Raw genomic sequence first — 16,826 nt, 5'->3', positions numbered from 1 at the left:
TGCTCTCGCAAGATCAAATTTGCAATTATTCAACTTCGGCCAGGATACCAGCTCTGTGCTCATCAAAACAACATCAAGTTTGCTGATTGGAAGATGGGGATTTGCCAAATTGTTCTTAGCATTTGTTAACTTAAAGTCTGGCTCCCCGCAGCAACTGGATGAGATGTGGCGCGAACTCCGTTGGCTGACGGACGCCCTTCAGTACGCCCGCTACAAGTATCCCCGCGGCGGCGTACCCATCACCTGCCTGGTGGACGCCAGCAAGGTGGAGTGTGACGGCAGACAGCCCAAGACCGACTCCACCTCCTCTACCATGGACTACCTGCCCACGCCCTCGCCCTCCCCAGAGCTCCGCAGGCGGAAGGCCGTCAACGGTGAGCTCGGGAAATGGATCCGTACGAGCTAAGAATACGCTAGTTTCATAGCTAGCTTCATAGCGAGCAGTGTCTTACTAATCGTTTGTTTGCTTGTGGTGGTTCAGACTCGCAAACGGGATCAGATGAAGAAGGATCGTCAGAGGTCTTCCTGCCCACCGACAGCGACTACGACTCCAGCGACGCACTGAGCCCGCGCGACATGGATCTGCTCTACTCGCCGCCCCAGGATCTTTCCCAGCAGGCCGTGCGGTCGCTGGGCGGCAGCGCCCCAGACGTGCTCCAGATCCACAAGCTCAGGTGGGATGTGTTCCATACGATATACTGTATATACACCTAGTATATGTAAATGTGATGCTATATTCTAGGCCGTTACTCATAAGGCCAAAGGAACTGTACAGTAGAAAATTGTGATAGCGTTGTGGTGGAGCATGTTGGATAGATGCATGTCGCCGAAATATTCTGCTTTTCCTCTTTTATGCTGAAAAAAGTCAGTTGGTGCTGGCTTTTCAAGCGCAGTCCAATCAGGTACTTAAGAACTTAGACCTCGTTACCACAGAAGCAGCTTGCTTCCACTTGGAAAGTTCCTGTTTCCCAAAAAAGTAAGTTTCTTGTTTGAGACAGTTCTTGTCCTCAACGGTTGCTCGACCCCTCATAACTTGGGGGGAAAAAGGACGCAATTTCTCTTTAAAAAGATTTTTAAAACTGACGATCAAGGCTGCTTGTGCTTGTCGGCACAAAAGGCCTACCATTTTCCGAATTTTACAGGGTAGCAAAAACAAACTTTTGAATTTTGATTTTACAGCATTTATGAACCACTCAATATTTTTATATAAGTTAGGCTTAACTTAACTACTGTTTTCAAAGGTAATTGGATAAAAAAAAACAGCAAACTCACTGAGCAATAATGGATGCTCTTTTGCATAAATGTACAGTGACCTTCTCCTTATACCACTTGATAGACATCATAAAGCTTGATATATAAAACAAATTTTCGCCCAAGGTTATCACAGGCGTGTCTGGAGACAGCAGGAGAGGAAGAAGGGTAGGAGAGTAGAGAAAGTAGGAAGAGAGAAAGTAGGAACTTTGAATGTTGGCACTATGAAGGGTAAGGAGAGAGAGCTGGCTGACAAGATGGAGAGAAGGAAGGTAGATGAACTATGTGTACAAGAGACCAGGTGGAAGGGGAGTAAGGCCAGGAGTATCGGAGCCGCGTACAAACTGTTCTACCATGGAGTGGATGGCAGGAGAAATGGGGTAGGGATAGTCTTGAAGGAAGAATATGTCAAAAATCTATTGGAGGTGACAAGAGTGTCGGACAGAGTGATGAGCATGAAGCTGGAAATTTATGGGGTTATAATGAATGTGGTCAGTGCATATGCTCCCCAAGTTGGGTGTGAGATGGAAGAGAAAGAATAATTCTTTAGTGAGTTGGATGTAGTGGTGGAGAGCGTCCCCAAGGGAGAGAGAGTGGTCGTTGAAGCAGATCTCAATGGGCATGTTGGCGAAGGGATCAGCATATGCCGAGAGAGGAAGTGTGGTATTGCATGAGTAAGTCCGGGGTGGCAGAGAAGTATGTAAGAGTGGTACAGGATATGTATGAGGGCAGTCAGACAGTAGTAAAGTGTGCAGTAGGCGTGACGAAGGCATTCAATGTGGAGGTGGGATTGCATCAAGGATCAGCTCTGAGCCCTTTCTTGTTTGCAATGGTGATGGACAGGTTAACAGATGAAATCAGGCAGGAGTCTCTGTGGACTATGATGTTCACGGATGACATTGTGAACTGTAGCGAGAGTAGGGAGCAGGTTGAGGAGAGCCTGGAGAAGTGGAGGCAGGTTTTAGAGAGAAGAGAAATGACAGTCAGCAGGAGTAAGACAGAATACATGAATGAATGGGGGGGAGGGCAGCGAAAATCTGAGAGTGCAAGGAGTGGAGGTGGAGAAGGCGGATGAGTTCAAGTACTTGGGGTCGACCATCCAAAGCAGCGGAGAGTGCGGAAGAGAGGTAAAGAAGAGAGTACAGACAGGGTGAAGTCGGTTGAGAAGAGTGTCCAGAGTGATCTGTGACAGAAGGGTTCCAGCAAGATTGAAGGGGAAGGTCTATAGGACGGTAGTGAGACCAGCTCTATTGTACGGCTTAGAGGCGGTGGCACTAACAAAAAGGCAGGTGGCTGAACTGGAGGTGGCAGAGTTGAGGATGTTGAGATTTTCATTGGGAGTGACAAGGATGGACAGGATTAACAATGAGTACATTAGAGGGACAGCTCAGGTTGGACAGTTTTGTGAAAAAGTGAGAGAGGCCAGATTGAGATGGTTTGGACATGTATGTAGGAGAGGTGAGTTACATTGGGAGAGGGATGTTGAGGATGGAGCAGCCACGCAAGAGTAAAAGAGGAAGGCCAGAAAGGAAGGTTTATGGATGTGGTGAGGGAGGACATGCAGGCGGTTGGTGTAAGGTTGGTGTAAGATGCGCAGAACAGAAGGTATTGGAGGCAGATGATCCGCTGTGGCGACCCCTAACGGGAGCAGCCGAAAGAAGGATAATTTTAACTTTATTATTATTACATTACATTTAGCAGACACTTTTATCCAAAGCGACTTACAATTATTCAAACACCGACGGACGCAGCCATCAGGAGCAATTAGGGGTTAAGTGTCTTGCTCAAGGACACTACAGCATGCTAGCAGGAGAAGCCTGGGATCGAACCAGCAACCTTTAGATTACTAGACGACCAGCTCTACCTCCTGAGCTACCGTCCCCGCATTATTGTTGTTGTTCTTGTCTTGTGTGTTACTATTTATTATTAGTACTTCAGTTTAAGAATGAGCAGTATTTTTAGAGGTCCTGTTCACATTACTTCTTTTCTCAAGCAGTCAGGTAATGAGTGGGTTTTCTTTTTACTTATTATTTTTTTATGTTATTCTGCTTCGTAGGTACAGCGTCTGCCCGCCCAAAGACCTCCCTCTCTCCCCAAGCCCGGGGCCCCACTCACTTTCTCTCCCCAAAGACACTCCCCTCTCCCCGTCTCCACCTCATCGCTCTCCTTCCCTGTCCAGAGACCTCGCTCAGTCTATGACCCACAATGCCCCCCTCTCCCCCAGATTCTCCCCCGGGGACCCCGTCCCCCTCTCCCTCCCCTTGCCTTCCCTTGGCCTGGGCGATGGCCCCAGGACTCTAGAGGGCCTCTCCCTCTCCAAGGGCTGCCAGGACGCCAAGCCACCGGTCACACCTGTACGGGCCCTGGCCAACCCCCCCGCCAAACGCAAGCTGCTCTCCCGGAGCCATGGTGGCCAGTACTTCAGCGGGCCCCAACGCTGGCTGCGGGGCCAGGGTGGCGAAAGCCACACAGGGTCCCTGTCGGAGGGGATCTACACCCGGCAGCTTGACTCTTCGGACCTCCCGCTCCCTCCGCCCGGGGACCTGCCCTCACCGCCGGGCATCGCATACATAAGCCGGGCCTCGTGCGTGCTGGAGAGCCGCATGGGCCTGCAGCGAGACCCCCGGCCCCATGTGCGGCGGATCTTCGTGGAGCCGTGCAAGGAGCCCTCGCCCATTCACGGGGTCGGGCGCTGGAGAGTGAGGGACAACAAGGATGCTGAGCAGGAGGAGGTGGAGGAGCAGGGGGAAGGTGGGAGAGGCGGGACCACGGGGGTGTCTGAAGGGGAAGAGGTGGAACCGGGCAGAGCTCCAACCGCCCTGGACTCGGATTCGGACGACCAAACAAATGAGCAGGTTTCCGAAATACTCAGCAGTACGCTTTAGAGGCGGGTTTGTTTTTTAAGCAAGTATTTATGAACAGCATCAGTCCCCCACGTCTGTCCATCCAGACCGTGCTCTCTCTCTCTCTCTCTCTCTCTCTCTCTCTCTCTCTCTCTCTCTCTCTCTCTCTCTCTCTCTCTTTGCCTCTCTTGTTTGAACTTTTAGACTCGACTGAAGTTGCAGGTTCAACATCTCAGAAACCCCAATGGCTCCGACTGTTAAAGGAAAAAAAAAACTAACGAATAATATTCAATGCAATGAGAACTCACAAGCACTGCTTCTGTCTCATCCAGGAACTTTGCACATGACTCTATGTAATGTTGACAAAAAAAAAAGGAAAAAACTTGATCAGACTTTGGAGAGGCGTTCAGATTGGATTTGTCTTATTTAGTTTTTATTATTCTGTTAAATTCCGCAGAATTCGCAGGAATTTTCTACCGAAGAATGGTCTTTTTGCCCCTGCCCCCTGTAGCATGTTTTCTGTGTGTGCCTGTGGTGGCCGGCTTCGACTCGCAAATCAGTGTTTTGTGTTCCCCTGATTCGTTTGGGTCTTTTTTTACGAATACGTATTGATAGCGTTTCCAGAACGAAGTATAAAAGTGAAGGAACGGCCACACATGCCTCCAAGAGAGGCATGTGTATAACCAAGAGATGGGAAGTTTTCAAAGTGGGACCAGTGCTAAACTTTGTCCCCTTTGTGAACTTTATCGCGGTCTAAATCGGGCATTTTTAGTTTGCAGTTTTGTCGTTAGTTTGAAATGAAAATGAAAAGTTTAAAGACCATTCTGAAATGAATGGTCTTTAATTTAAAAAAGACCATTTGAGTTGAACCACTAGTAACCTTAAGAAAAAAAAAAAAGAAACTCACATGATCTCCCTTCTGCTTTATATTGGAAGTATTTTTCTACTCACTGTTTTAAAGGAAGATGTGCTATTTTTCATTGAATGTCAAACAAAATTGTCCAAAAAGTGATATGTCAGTTTGCTCGGCATGAACTTTTGCTCGTACCTGCGTGTCTTGGACTAAAGCTTTTGTGTTCGGTCCGGTGCCTCTGCTCAAGTCCAGCATGACGGCATCAAGGAATGCTCAGCCTCACTTCTCCGTCAGGGTCCAGTTTGCTTGTTTTTGCCTTATGGACTTTTTTTATTTCCTGTGTCTTTGTTACTGTTGGGGTTTTTTTTTTGGGGGGGCGGGGGGGGTTTGGAAAGACAAGGATTTCCCTCCCAAATGGCTGCATTTTGCATCGAAAAATGCAACTGCCGTGATATTATTTAGTCAGTGGGGTTTTCTTCTTTGGATGCGCACATATTCTTGAAAGTTATGCACAATTTATGGTATTATACGAGATACTGTCTCGATATTTGCACAGCATTAAAGAAAATAAATTTGATATCTGATGCAACAGGGCATTAAATGCTGGCAGCTTTCATCGTTCATGATCCACTGTAAAAATCTGTTTTATCGTCCATGTACACGTGAGACTCATATACGGTAAATGTATTTCTGACAGACAACTCTTACATTTATTTTAAATGATCTTAAATGATCTTTATTTATTTGGCATCATTTGAGTTTGGTGCTGGGCAGGAGGAATTGGCTGTTTAACTAGGCCATAAGGGCGGGGAAACATGTGGCGCCGTCAAGTTGTCTGACAGAACTAGTAACCGTAAGCTACACCGTAAGCTACACCTCTTTTCGTCAGTAAACATGCATAAAAAAGATTCTCTTTTTGTTAAAGCAAATACTGTTTGCCGAAAAACAACCGGAAATTTATTATATTCTTCTAAACAGAACAATAATTTGTTTTAGTGAGGCACAGCTATAGTTTAGCTAATAACGATTATCGCATCTATTAAAATTTGGATTTTAGAGGTGAAGAAGTCATATTTAAATTTTCTCAGGTTATCATTTCAAAATTCTATATTATGCCACTTTATTTTGAAGATGACAGTATGCTATGCATTTGTGCCACGAATCTTTTTGATGTTGTCATTGCTCTGAAACTGCAGATGTCACATTTTGGAATGAATCTTTTGAAGTATTGTTTTTCATATGTTCAAATATGAACAGCACAAAAAAATGGAGAAAAAGTCAAAGTCTGGCCTTTTACACTACATCAACAATACTATAATCCTAAATACAGATGTACGTTAAAAATGTTTTGCATTTAATTTATTTGCGCAAAGAATGTTTTGTTTTTTCATTTCCTTTTCTCTTTTCAATCGAGGTTCAGACTTGTTTTCTGTGCCTTTGTCCTCTGAGTCACGTGAATGGATTTACCCACGGAAATAAATGTTGCCCCATATGGAAGTTGTGCACAAAGTTTGGTTCCTTGTTTTGATTTTATGCTCAAACAAATCCTGATCTCTGACCAAAATTTTAATTACATGGGAACCGCATGTAACAACTCTCTTGGTGGCTTTGAAAGTGTGGCTTTAAAGCTCTATTATGGGTTTGAGGTTTGGTCTAGAGTCACTCATCTTTTGCCATGCGATGGCCTCACATGGCCTCTTTCAGTCTCTATCTGGCACAGATACAAGTGGCTAAAATGAGTTTTCCTCAGGGCAACGTGTTGTCTCTCTCATCCCTCATTAGCACTGTCTTCTTCACCTTGCTGCTTTATTCGCCTGTTGACAGATATTCATAAAATACCGTTGAAGCCACTTTTTTTTTTTAAATGCCAGAGCCAAGTGATCCAGGGTGAGAAAGAAATTACTTTCTTTCTAAAGTGCATTCCAATAAACCTGGAATTTATTTCCCACGATAACTAGGAATGCTTTATACAGAGATCCTCCGATTCTTCCGCACCGGAGAATAAAATGCAGCGTGTACTAAAGCCTTGTGTGTACCGGCATCTGTCTGGGGGCACGGTAACTCCCGTTACCAGGGCAACGCAGTCACACGACACCTTGCAAAAGTTCCGGAACATTCTCTTGATTGATGAGAACCTGAAACAGAGGAAGAATTGCTGTCGAGGAGGCGCGGGGCCAACGGATGGGATTTTAAGTCCCGAGAGTTGCAGAGAAAATGGCGGATAGAAATAAAAGATAATACATTTACCTGTGGATAAGACTGTTCCAATTTGAATTCAAATCATTTCAAAGCAACAATCTTCATGTGGTATTACAATGTAGAATTTACAGATATCTAGAGTGACATATCTGTTGCCTATTATCTGCCAATGGATTGACAAAAAGATTTCTCAAAACAAGAAAAATTAATGTGACATAAATTGTTCCAATGTTTTTTTTTATTGGTTTGGCACTTATCTAAACCCGATACCATGCATGGATTTAGAAAGGGCCAATATTGTCTGATTATACACATTTAAAGGCACAATCAGTAACATTGGACAGTCGCTAAAGGAAGCCATGGAAACTACGCCAACAGTGCCAAATGTTCTCAACTTGGTTGCTGAATGTTCGTCCATGCTGCTAAAACTATAATTCAACTAGTTTAGGGATATAAGCACCGTAGTTCATGGGAAGATCGGAGGTCTGGAGGTGAGGGGCATTTCCTCTTAGACAGAGAGTCCAGCTCTTACCGCCTGTTTAAGAAGACCCTGAAATCTCAGCAGCCATCGTGGTAACTGTGAACTGACTGGCTTTGATCAACAAGCTGATCGCGGCTGAACCTCGCATAGTTTTTCATACTCATATTAAGAGTCTGTTTGCACGGCCTGAATGCAGAAGTAGAACAAAATCGCACAGTCTGACATTAGCAGCTTGAGTGCAGCGGGCCGAGCTTCCAGGCAGACCAGTCTGCAGCGGTCGGAGGCCCGCTATGTGGGAGGGTGTCAACCGACTGGAATCTCACACCGCTGTTGGCAGGTAGTTTTCCCACTGGAAAACACTCCAAGCATTTCAGAGCGATGTTCCAAGCCACAGGGTGGCTGCTTCGATGCCTTCCGTGCTGAAGGTCTTGGCACCCGCACAAGGAGGCCATCAGTGAAAATACACGCAGTTCCATGAATGCACACCCATTTATCAAGGGCAGCAAAACGTCTACCGCGGGCTCCCACCTTCAGCCAGCCTCCTCACCTTTGCACTTTGTCCACCTCCTTGCCTTACGTCAATCACTCTCTCAGGCCTGAACACCTTAACTCTTTTAAGCTTCTCTCATATGCTCTTCTCCCAATCTTCTCCAGCATGTGATGGAAGCTTCAGTGCGCACCAGTGGACCTTTTTCTTTAGTTTTGATCTCAATGACAGGACACGCCAGGTCGGCAAGAAAATTAAGGTCTCGGTCCACTTGAACTACGGTACGGGTCGATGTACTGTAGGTATGAACACAGTTTTACAATAGTCGTCGCTACACATAAGATCTGTACCAGCTACAGGAAATGTAGGCTATGAATTCTGGATGACGTGAATCTTGTAAAACGCAATAACACACTTCAATACTGAAAAAATTAACCGTGGCTACAGATGCACCTCCATTGAGGGCGAAACCAGGGTACTCATAATTATAAATAATAATATGGGGTAAAGACTATATACATGAACAGCTAGAGAAAATACACAAAAATGTAAATACATTGAAGGTATTTGGTCGCCACGGGAGGGTATTTGAACCAACCGAGAGAAAAAATGTCGGATTCAGACCACTAAACAAATGCGCAGTGTACACCCAAATTACTACACTCAAATTAGTATACTCACTCTTAGATTTATTTAAAATGGTATTGCGATGCAATGCGATGCGAGGGTGCGGGATTAGCCGACACCAACTCGGGACTAGTGTCCATTCAATGCTAGGTACAGGCAAGGGTTGCCAGTCCTCTTGCCTGGCCTGTGACCCAAGGCAGGGGGGCTAAGGGGGTACTATCACTTGCCCAAGGTGGACCCCCAGACTAGGGGAGGGGAGGAGTTGTCTTACTTCTCCATTCTGGTTCAGCTCCTGCCAAACTAGCCACCGCCAGTGGCTAGTTTGGTGAGTTGTTCTGCGTGGGGTTTTTTTAATCCCATGTGGCGCCGTCGAGTTTTCTGACAAATCAGACTCCTCACATACCTCATTCACACATGGCCAACACACATTATCAAGGGATACGTGATTCGGAGACACGTGAGGATATAGGGCGCTGTCAGTGGCAAAAGTGCCAACACCTCAATGGTCCAATCACCACACGTTGGTATCACTAAAAGAATCCCATCCACAAAATCCCAGGGTTCACGCTTGTCACGCGCCCTGGGGCGGCATTTTCAAGGCGGCATCAAAATGAGGTTTTGAGTCTCATCCAAGGGCGGAAGAGGGGTTTTACCCTACAGTCCATGTATATGTATAACAGATCCTCCTGGAGCAACACATGGCTGACAAGCATAATGTATTCCCGTTTGCCTTCTTTGATATGATAATTCTTGAGTTGGTCAAAGGGGAAATGGCACAGACTCCAAGGAGAGTTGGGCTGGTTGTATAGGTGGAGCATGAATTATGCACAACATCCATTCCTGCTTTTACTTGTACACAGAGAGTGCAGCATGTGAGTTCACAAGTGCACACTTGTTTATATGACAAACGTGTGTGTGTGTGTGTGTGTGTGTGTGTGTGTGTGTGTGTGTTTGTGTGCATGTGCGTGTGTGTGTGTGCGTGTGTGTGTGTGTGTGCGTGTGTGTGCGTGCGTGCGTGTGCACAACAAGACCCCCATTTGCCACCTTGAAGCCTTCCCACCCAAATGGACCGTTCAAATTGTCCCGTCATCAAAGGTTAGATCGTAGGGAATTACGGGCAAACAAACAAATGACATTTTTTTTTTCCGTTTTTCATCTCACTATGTCACGAACTAAAAAGCCTGCTTGCTACCGCGTCCTGGGAGGGCCCTTCTGATTTACCGCTGAGATTAGTCTAACCCTGCATTTTCGACATCAGGCGATGCCTGTGCGCACACAGGCCACGCACACACACACACACATACATACTACAAAAAATAACCTACATTCACAATGAAAAAGATATCTGACCAAATGGGGTGATAAAGTTTTCCCAAATAAGAAAAATGATCTCTTATAAAAAAAATGCATTCTTAAAGGGTCGTAAAGGCATCTGGAAATGTCTGTCTGAAGTTACACAGTGAAGTTAAGTTTGAGTTCCAGAACTCCTTAGAATGAGCCATTATAGTTGAATAATCTTGCACAAAGCTCGGCTAATTTGAGATAAATCTACTAATTTGTCTCAAATTAACAAGAAATTATCTAAAAGAAATCCTTTAATTTTCAAGATGTTAAGGATTGTCAAGATTTCATTTGTTGCAGTGCACAAAGGCACGTATACAAACATGCACACACACACACACACACACACTCTCTCTCTCTTTATCTCTCGCTCTCTCACACACACACACACACACACACACACGCTATAGCACTATAAAGTGCATCAAAAGCTGAAAAACCAGTGATCCACTTCACTCGGCTCGGGCCGTATCGCGGTCGTGTTCTGGAAAATCAAAGGAAAATGTGATGCAAAACACGTGCATCTCCATCTGTAGTGGAAAGAGGTGCGGAACGCACGCCTGGTGAGAGAGCAAATTGGGATCTGTGGAAAATGGTGATGGCTGCTACGAGTCTTTTGATGATAAGTGAAAGTGATAGGTGGGCTCCAACATCACGTAACATAGCATACCCTAAAATAAACGGCGACAATCCAGATTATTTATGTTTAGTATCTGGACTGTGCCGCACTGGCCAACAAAGCAAAAACGAATCATTCAAATTTTCAAATATATATGTTTAGAAGTATTTGTATTAATATAAAAATGTATAGGCCTAAATATTGTATTAATATAAATATGTATAGGCCTAAATATAAATATTTATATATACATAATCTTGTTGCTCTTGCATATATATATACGGTATGTATGTGTAGACAGAAGCTTGTTATTGGTCCGTTGAAAGCACTTTCGGATGTGGTTTATAAGAATGTTACAATAAAGCAGCTAATACAGCGTTATATGCTAATTTATTTATTTTTATTTATTTATTATTTATATAATTATTTTATATATATATGTGTTTCCTGTACATTGTGACCTGACAAGGGCCACTGACGCTTTCCCCCTCCAGGGCCTCGTAAAAATAAAACAATCTTCAAAATTAAATTAAAATTTGATGAAATTTAATACAAATAAAATATTTCTAGAAGAGAAAAATACAAATAAATAAATAAATAAATATACAAAATGAAGAGATATTTTCTTATTTACTTGGAAAACAAAGCCGGTAAAAAAACATCTTGAAATTTCCCCTCTCAGAGACGAGAGCAGTCTGCCGTTCTCTCTAAAATACTTTTTTTTTTTAAATGGTATGTGTTTTCCTCTAGCTGTATAATGTGATGTGCAAAATTCTTTTTAAGATTTTCTGCGCTTGTCAAGTTTTCCCTTTTTTGGCAGTCTCGAGCCTCGATCAGAAATAAAACAAAACCCTTTTGAGGCTTTGAACTGGTGACCTTGGTGGAAGTGTTGTTGAGGAGGGATGGATGAATAGAGGGGGGCTGAGAGAACAGAGGGGAAGAGGAAATCTCATCTCAGCATCTCTTCGTCACCGCCGACTTCCTCGGTGCAGAGATATGACAATCTACCACATCGCCGGGGCAGAAAATGACTCAAATGCCCCAGGTCAGGTCAACGGAGAGGAACGGGTCTGAGGGGGGTGGGGTTGAAATTGATTGCTTTTAAGAGCCATTGCTGGTCTAAAGCAGTGTTTTTCAAACACAACAAAAAATGCCTAATTCCACTTAAAATAAATAAAATATTGGAAATTTGCTCTTGTGTCGCAAGATCCAAATTGCAAGGCTGTACAAACGCATCCATTCAGCCAGAATAGCAGTGTGACTCACTGCTCCTCAGAATAAGCTCAGGTTTTCCGTTTCCACTTCCGTAGACCATTATAATAAGTGGCTGTGAAGGTTTTAGTGGTTAACGGGATATTTGATTATTTCATTGTAAAAAAAAGTGTGCTGTGGTGGAAAAAGGTTTGGAAACACTGGTCTACACCAGCGGTTCCCAGCCTTTTTTCATATATTCATGACCTTAGATTTTAGACGTATTACACCATGGGCACCATTTAACAAGATTTTTGTTTCTGGAACCCCAACCAGGTAGGTCAGGCATGACAGGCAGCCAGGTTGGCGTGGAAGGTCGGGCATGCAGGGCAGGCAGGTAAATGGGGCAGGTAGGTCAGGCAGGACTGGCGGTCAGGCAGGACTGGCAGGCAGGCAGGGGGTTAGGAGGACAGGCAAGCAGGTAAGCAGACGGGTAGGCAGGCATGGAACCGAAGAGTTGGTAACTGGGACGACAGGGAACTATATCAATAAGTATGGGTAAACAAACGCTGAAAATACTCTAACTACAAATAAACTTGGGTGAATTCACAAAAGAATTGCGGGGCTTTTGCGGCTGCTATGCTGGCGCAAATAACTAAAAAAACAAGCGCCTAATTCACGAAGCACCCGCAAATGGTAAAATGCACCCCTAAATGCCCTGCCAAGCAAAAAGCATCTCGGTGCACGGGTGCTATTTGCGTGTATTTAAATTAAGTATTATGAATACATTCGGTGCAAAATAAGCGCTTTTTTATGCACCTGAGCCTTGTTGCATATTGCGTTCAATTCACAAACACCACACACAGTTAGAGTGACACTAATACCGTCTGCTGAGACCTTAAAGAAAGAAAGAAAGAAGAAAGAAGGCCTGGTGGTAATCACGCAGACACGAATAAAGGAAGAGTTGCCGATCCCCTCCCTGCGCGATCAGAGCATATAAACCTGTCAAATTGAAAATTGGGATTTGAAAATAATGTAAATGGTCCACCGCTTTGGTGTCACGCACAGGGAGACTCCCAGCAAGCTCCAAACGGGTCTCCCAACGCTCTCCCTGTTACGTGGCTGATTGCGTCTATGGGGATTCTCGGGGCTCATTTTCGATCTCCATTTGTATGGCTACACTGCGAAAGGAAGCAAGGAAGCTTCAGGAAGTTCTCATATTCTTCAGAGTCAATAAGGGCTGAGAGGGGCAAGGATTGGACAAGCCACAAGGGGGTGGCATCGAGCTGGGGACGAGAGGGGGAAGAACAGGCTGCTTGGCTCGTCAGTACTTCTCTCACTACTGATGGGCCAGTGCTTTTTATTGGGCGGACTGGGCAGGTGGAGAGATAGTGGACAACGCGACCGTAATACAAACAAGACTGGGTATTGTCATGGCGAGCCTTCTCTTCTGGGCCTTGACCCAGTCGGGATGTCTCGGCGGAACTCGGTACTACTTGGAGGTAGAAAAGGGAGAATAGTTGATGGGAAGGAGGACGCTTGGCTGAGTCCTTACCTCAGCATTATGATGAAAAATCTTCCTCATCTCCCAGGTGAAGTCCACGTAGGAGGAGCAGATGGTCGATTGGCTCTCCCACACTGTGGAAGACCAGGCGAGAGCGGCTCCCTCAAGTGAGCCGAAACGGTAAGCAACGCATGAAGGGTCAGAGACATATGTGTGACACTACTGCTCAAAAACAATGGACTATTGACTTAGGAAGGCCCAATCGGAACCTCTCTCACCATCATAACTCAAGGGTGCGGAGACAAAAGGTTCACAATGGCAGGGAGGTGAGCAAAAAGCCTAGCTTGGAGGTAAGTTGGACCTGGGGTGTTGGCCGTTCTGGAGGCTACCTAGGGTTGCCAAGAGGTCTTTTAAGTGGTCTGATATGTCCTTTGGAGCTTGTCTGTACGGCCCCAGACGGACACCGAGATTGTTAAGGGCTTAGTGAAAAACCTTGGTGTATGCTTGGTTCATGGCTTGACCAGTTCGTACTGTTACAACTGAGGCTAGTAAACCCAGGTGTAAGATACAGAGACAGGAATAGTGATATATAAGGACGCAGATTTTTTGAAGAGAACAAGGGGGTAAGAGGATGGCAAGCCAGCAGGCAGGGCAGGCAGGTAGATCAGGCAGGATGGGCAGGCAGGATGGGCAGGCAGTTGGGGAAGGGGGAAGGCAGGGCAGGCAGGTAGACAGGGCCGGTAGGTCAGGCAGGACAGGCAGGCAAGGCAAGCAGGCAAGATGTGTAGGCAGGCAGGGAACCGGAGAGTTAGTAACTGCGACAGCAGGGAATGATACTCTCGATGCTTATTGATATCATTTACATTTACATTTAGTCATTTAGCAGACGCTTTTATCCAAAGCGACTTACAAGGGAGAGTAACATTCAAGCTACATTGCGACAGAGATTAGTGTAACAACAACATTTGTGTAACAATAATACTGCAAGGTGGTGCTAAGTAATTGTAGGTTAGGACAGGAGGTACTCACTGAAGAGCTGGGTCTTCAAGTGCTTCTTAAAGACAGAGAGGGAGGTCCCCGCTCTGGTCATTTTTGGCAGCTCGTTCCACCAACGTGGAACTACAAATGAGAATAGCCTGGATTGCCGTGGCTGTATGGCCGGCAGAGCCAGGGGACGCTCATTTGACGAGCGCAGCATCCGGGGGGCAACATGTGCTCTTACAAGAGCATTTAAGTAGGCGGGAGCATTCCCAGCAATCACTCTGTAGGCCAGCATAAGAGACTTGAACTTGATGCGGGCGGCTACAGGTAACCAGTGGAGCTCGATGAGCAGCGGAGTGACATGAGCCCTCTTTGGCTGGTTGAACACCAGTCGCGCCGCCGCGATATATTGTATTATATTGTATTATATCAATCAGTATCGGGATGCAAATACTGAAAATACTCAGACTACGAATAAACTCAGAGTTGCTGGGAGCAAGACTAACGTGGTAGGATCTGGCAACCAGTGGATGGAAAACCGGGGTTCATATACTGCCTGGTGATCAACTGGTGGCCTGCCGCTTATTTTTTAAGTCCAGTACACTTGGCCCTTTATCTTCTGCACCTTCTTCAGCAATAGACAAGAGTTGTGGGGTTGTGTGCGTATGTGTTTTTTTTAATCTGCATTGCCATAAATTCAACCTTCAGGTGAATATGCGTGTGCGGGGGGGGGTTATAGGAACCGCATAAGAAGGCTGGTCACTTCGGTCCAGACGGCAGAGAAATGGGAGTGTAGGGGAGGGAGAGAGAGAGTGTGTGTGTGTGTGTGTGTGTGTGTGTGTGTGTGTGTGTGTGTGTGTGTGTGTGTGTGTGTGTGTGTGTGTGTGTGTGTGTCTGTGTGTGTGTGTGTGTGTTTGAGAGAGAGAGAGAGAGAGCGAGAGTCGGAGTGAAAGAGAGAGGTTTCCCTCGGTAACCCCACTTCATCTGTTTTGGGCAAGAGGGAGGAACGGACGCAAAGAACCAAACCGGCAGCGCCCAGCCGCCGTGCAAGGGGAAAAGGAAACATGCGGCAACCGAAGCCTCCTCCTCTCCTCCTCCTCTGCCTCTCTGAGCGCCACGCTTGACGCGGACGCGCGGGTGGAGACTCCGGGATGCGCGGATCACACCTCGAACTCTAAACCGTCGCTCATAAAGTTTGGAAACCTGCGGGTTAAGAACAGGCGCTCCCTGACCATGGACTGTGCCAAGCGACCTGTGCGGGGCGTCATGGGCTCCAATCCCCCTCCTCACTTTTGCCGTGTCTCGTTGGCATGGTAACGAACCAGCCGCTTATTTGAAACTTTCTGACGAGGGGTTTTTGCGCGCGGGTCTCGGATGAACGAGCTCACCCACATCTCGAGAAACTAGAGTGGGAGTCTCAATTTTTTAAAGGATCATACCTGTGTATTCCATTGTTTGTTTGTTTTTATCTTCCATATTTTCCATAATTTTCATAACGGACCGTCCCGGCCCGGGTGGCTGGATGGATTACTCGCGTTACTTCGTTGCCGTGGCCGCGCTGGTGCTCTCCCTGAGCTTTAGGGTGGAGGAGGGCGTGTGCCAGCACTACTACCTCCTCCGCCCCATCCCGAGCGACACTCTGCCCGTGGTGGAGCTCAAGGAGGACCCGGACCCGGTGCTGGACCCCCGGGAGCGAGACCTGAACGAGACGGAGCTCCGGAGCGCGCTGGGCAGCCACTTCGACCCGCGCTTCATGTCCGTCTCCGCGCCGCCACCGGACGACAAGCACCCGGCGGGGGCGGGGGGCGAGGACGCCGCTGACCCGGTGGAGGCGAGGCCGAAGCCTCCCGGGGCGATGCCCAGGGAGATCCGGGCCATGGACTTCGAGACACAGCACGGCAAGAAGCAGAAACCCGGCAAGAAGCTCCGGCGGCGGCTGCAGCTGTGGCTCTGGTCGTACGCGCTCTGCCCAGTGGTTTACGCGTGGACCGACCTGGGCGCCCGCTTCTGGCCGCGCTACGTGCGGGCGGGGAGCTGCTACAGCAAACGCTCCTGCTCGGTGCCCGAGGGGATGGTGTGCCGGCCCGCCAAGTCGGCGCACTTCACCATCCTGCGGTGGAGGTGCGTGCAGAGGAAGGGCGGCCTCAAGTGCGCCTGGATACCCGTGCAATACCCGGTGATATCCGAGTGCAAATGCTCCTGCCCGAACTGATGTGATGAAGATAGATGTTTATTTTTCTTTTGTTTGTTTTTTATTAAAGTTATTGAAGTACATATAAAAGGGCCGTTCAACTGACCGGCCCGAGGCCAAATGTGGCCCGCGCGTCAATGGAGATCTTCCCTCAGACATTCGATTAACTTAAAAAAAGAAAAAGGTTGTGTTTCTAAAAATCTATACTTTTTTTTCTCAGCATGAAATTCAAATTAAAGTCAAAATGAAAGTTGCACA

The 16,826-nt window shown here is 46.5% G+C and overlaps 2 protein-coding genes across 2 annotated transcripts in view; both read left to right on the top strand.

Annotated features, from left to right (window-relative positions):
- Positions 1-4,136, top strand: part of ankfn1a (ankyrin repeat and fibronectin type III domain containing 1a) — a gene marked incomplete at its 3' end in the record, with an annotated part of 183,083 nt that extends 178,947 nt beyond the window's left edge. The window contains exons 23-25 of the mRNA XM_080021908.1: positions 152-374; positions 482-674; positions 3,308-4,136. Coding sequence (XP_079878034.1) covers positions 152-374; positions 482-674; positions 3,308-4,136 — 1,245 coding nt within the window. The remainder of the gene's footprint in view (positions 1-151; positions 375-481; positions 675-3,307) is intronic.
- An 11,763-nt stretch (positions 4,137-15,899) lies between these two features.
- nog3 (noggin 3) lies at positions 15,900-16,589 on the top strand (the record flags this gene model as incomplete). The annotated part of the gene is made up of 1 exon (XM_080021943.1): positions 15,900-16,589. One exon carries the CDS (start codon positions 15,900-15,902, stop codon positions 16,587-16,589), a length of 690 nt encoding a protein of 229 aa, XP_079878069.1.
- Positions 16,590-16,826: the final 237 nt, after the last annotated feature.

The sequence above is a fragment of the Zeus faber genome, assembly GCF_960531495.2.
Source record: "Zeus faber genome assembly, chromosome: 20".
Classification (NCBI taxonomy): domain Eukaryota; kingdom Metazoa; phylum Chordata; class Actinopteri; order Zeiformes; family Zeidae; genus Zeus; species Zeus faber.
The sequence above is the reverse complement of the archived record's forward strand: the minus strand, read 5'-3'. Positions and strand labels throughout refer to the sequence as shown.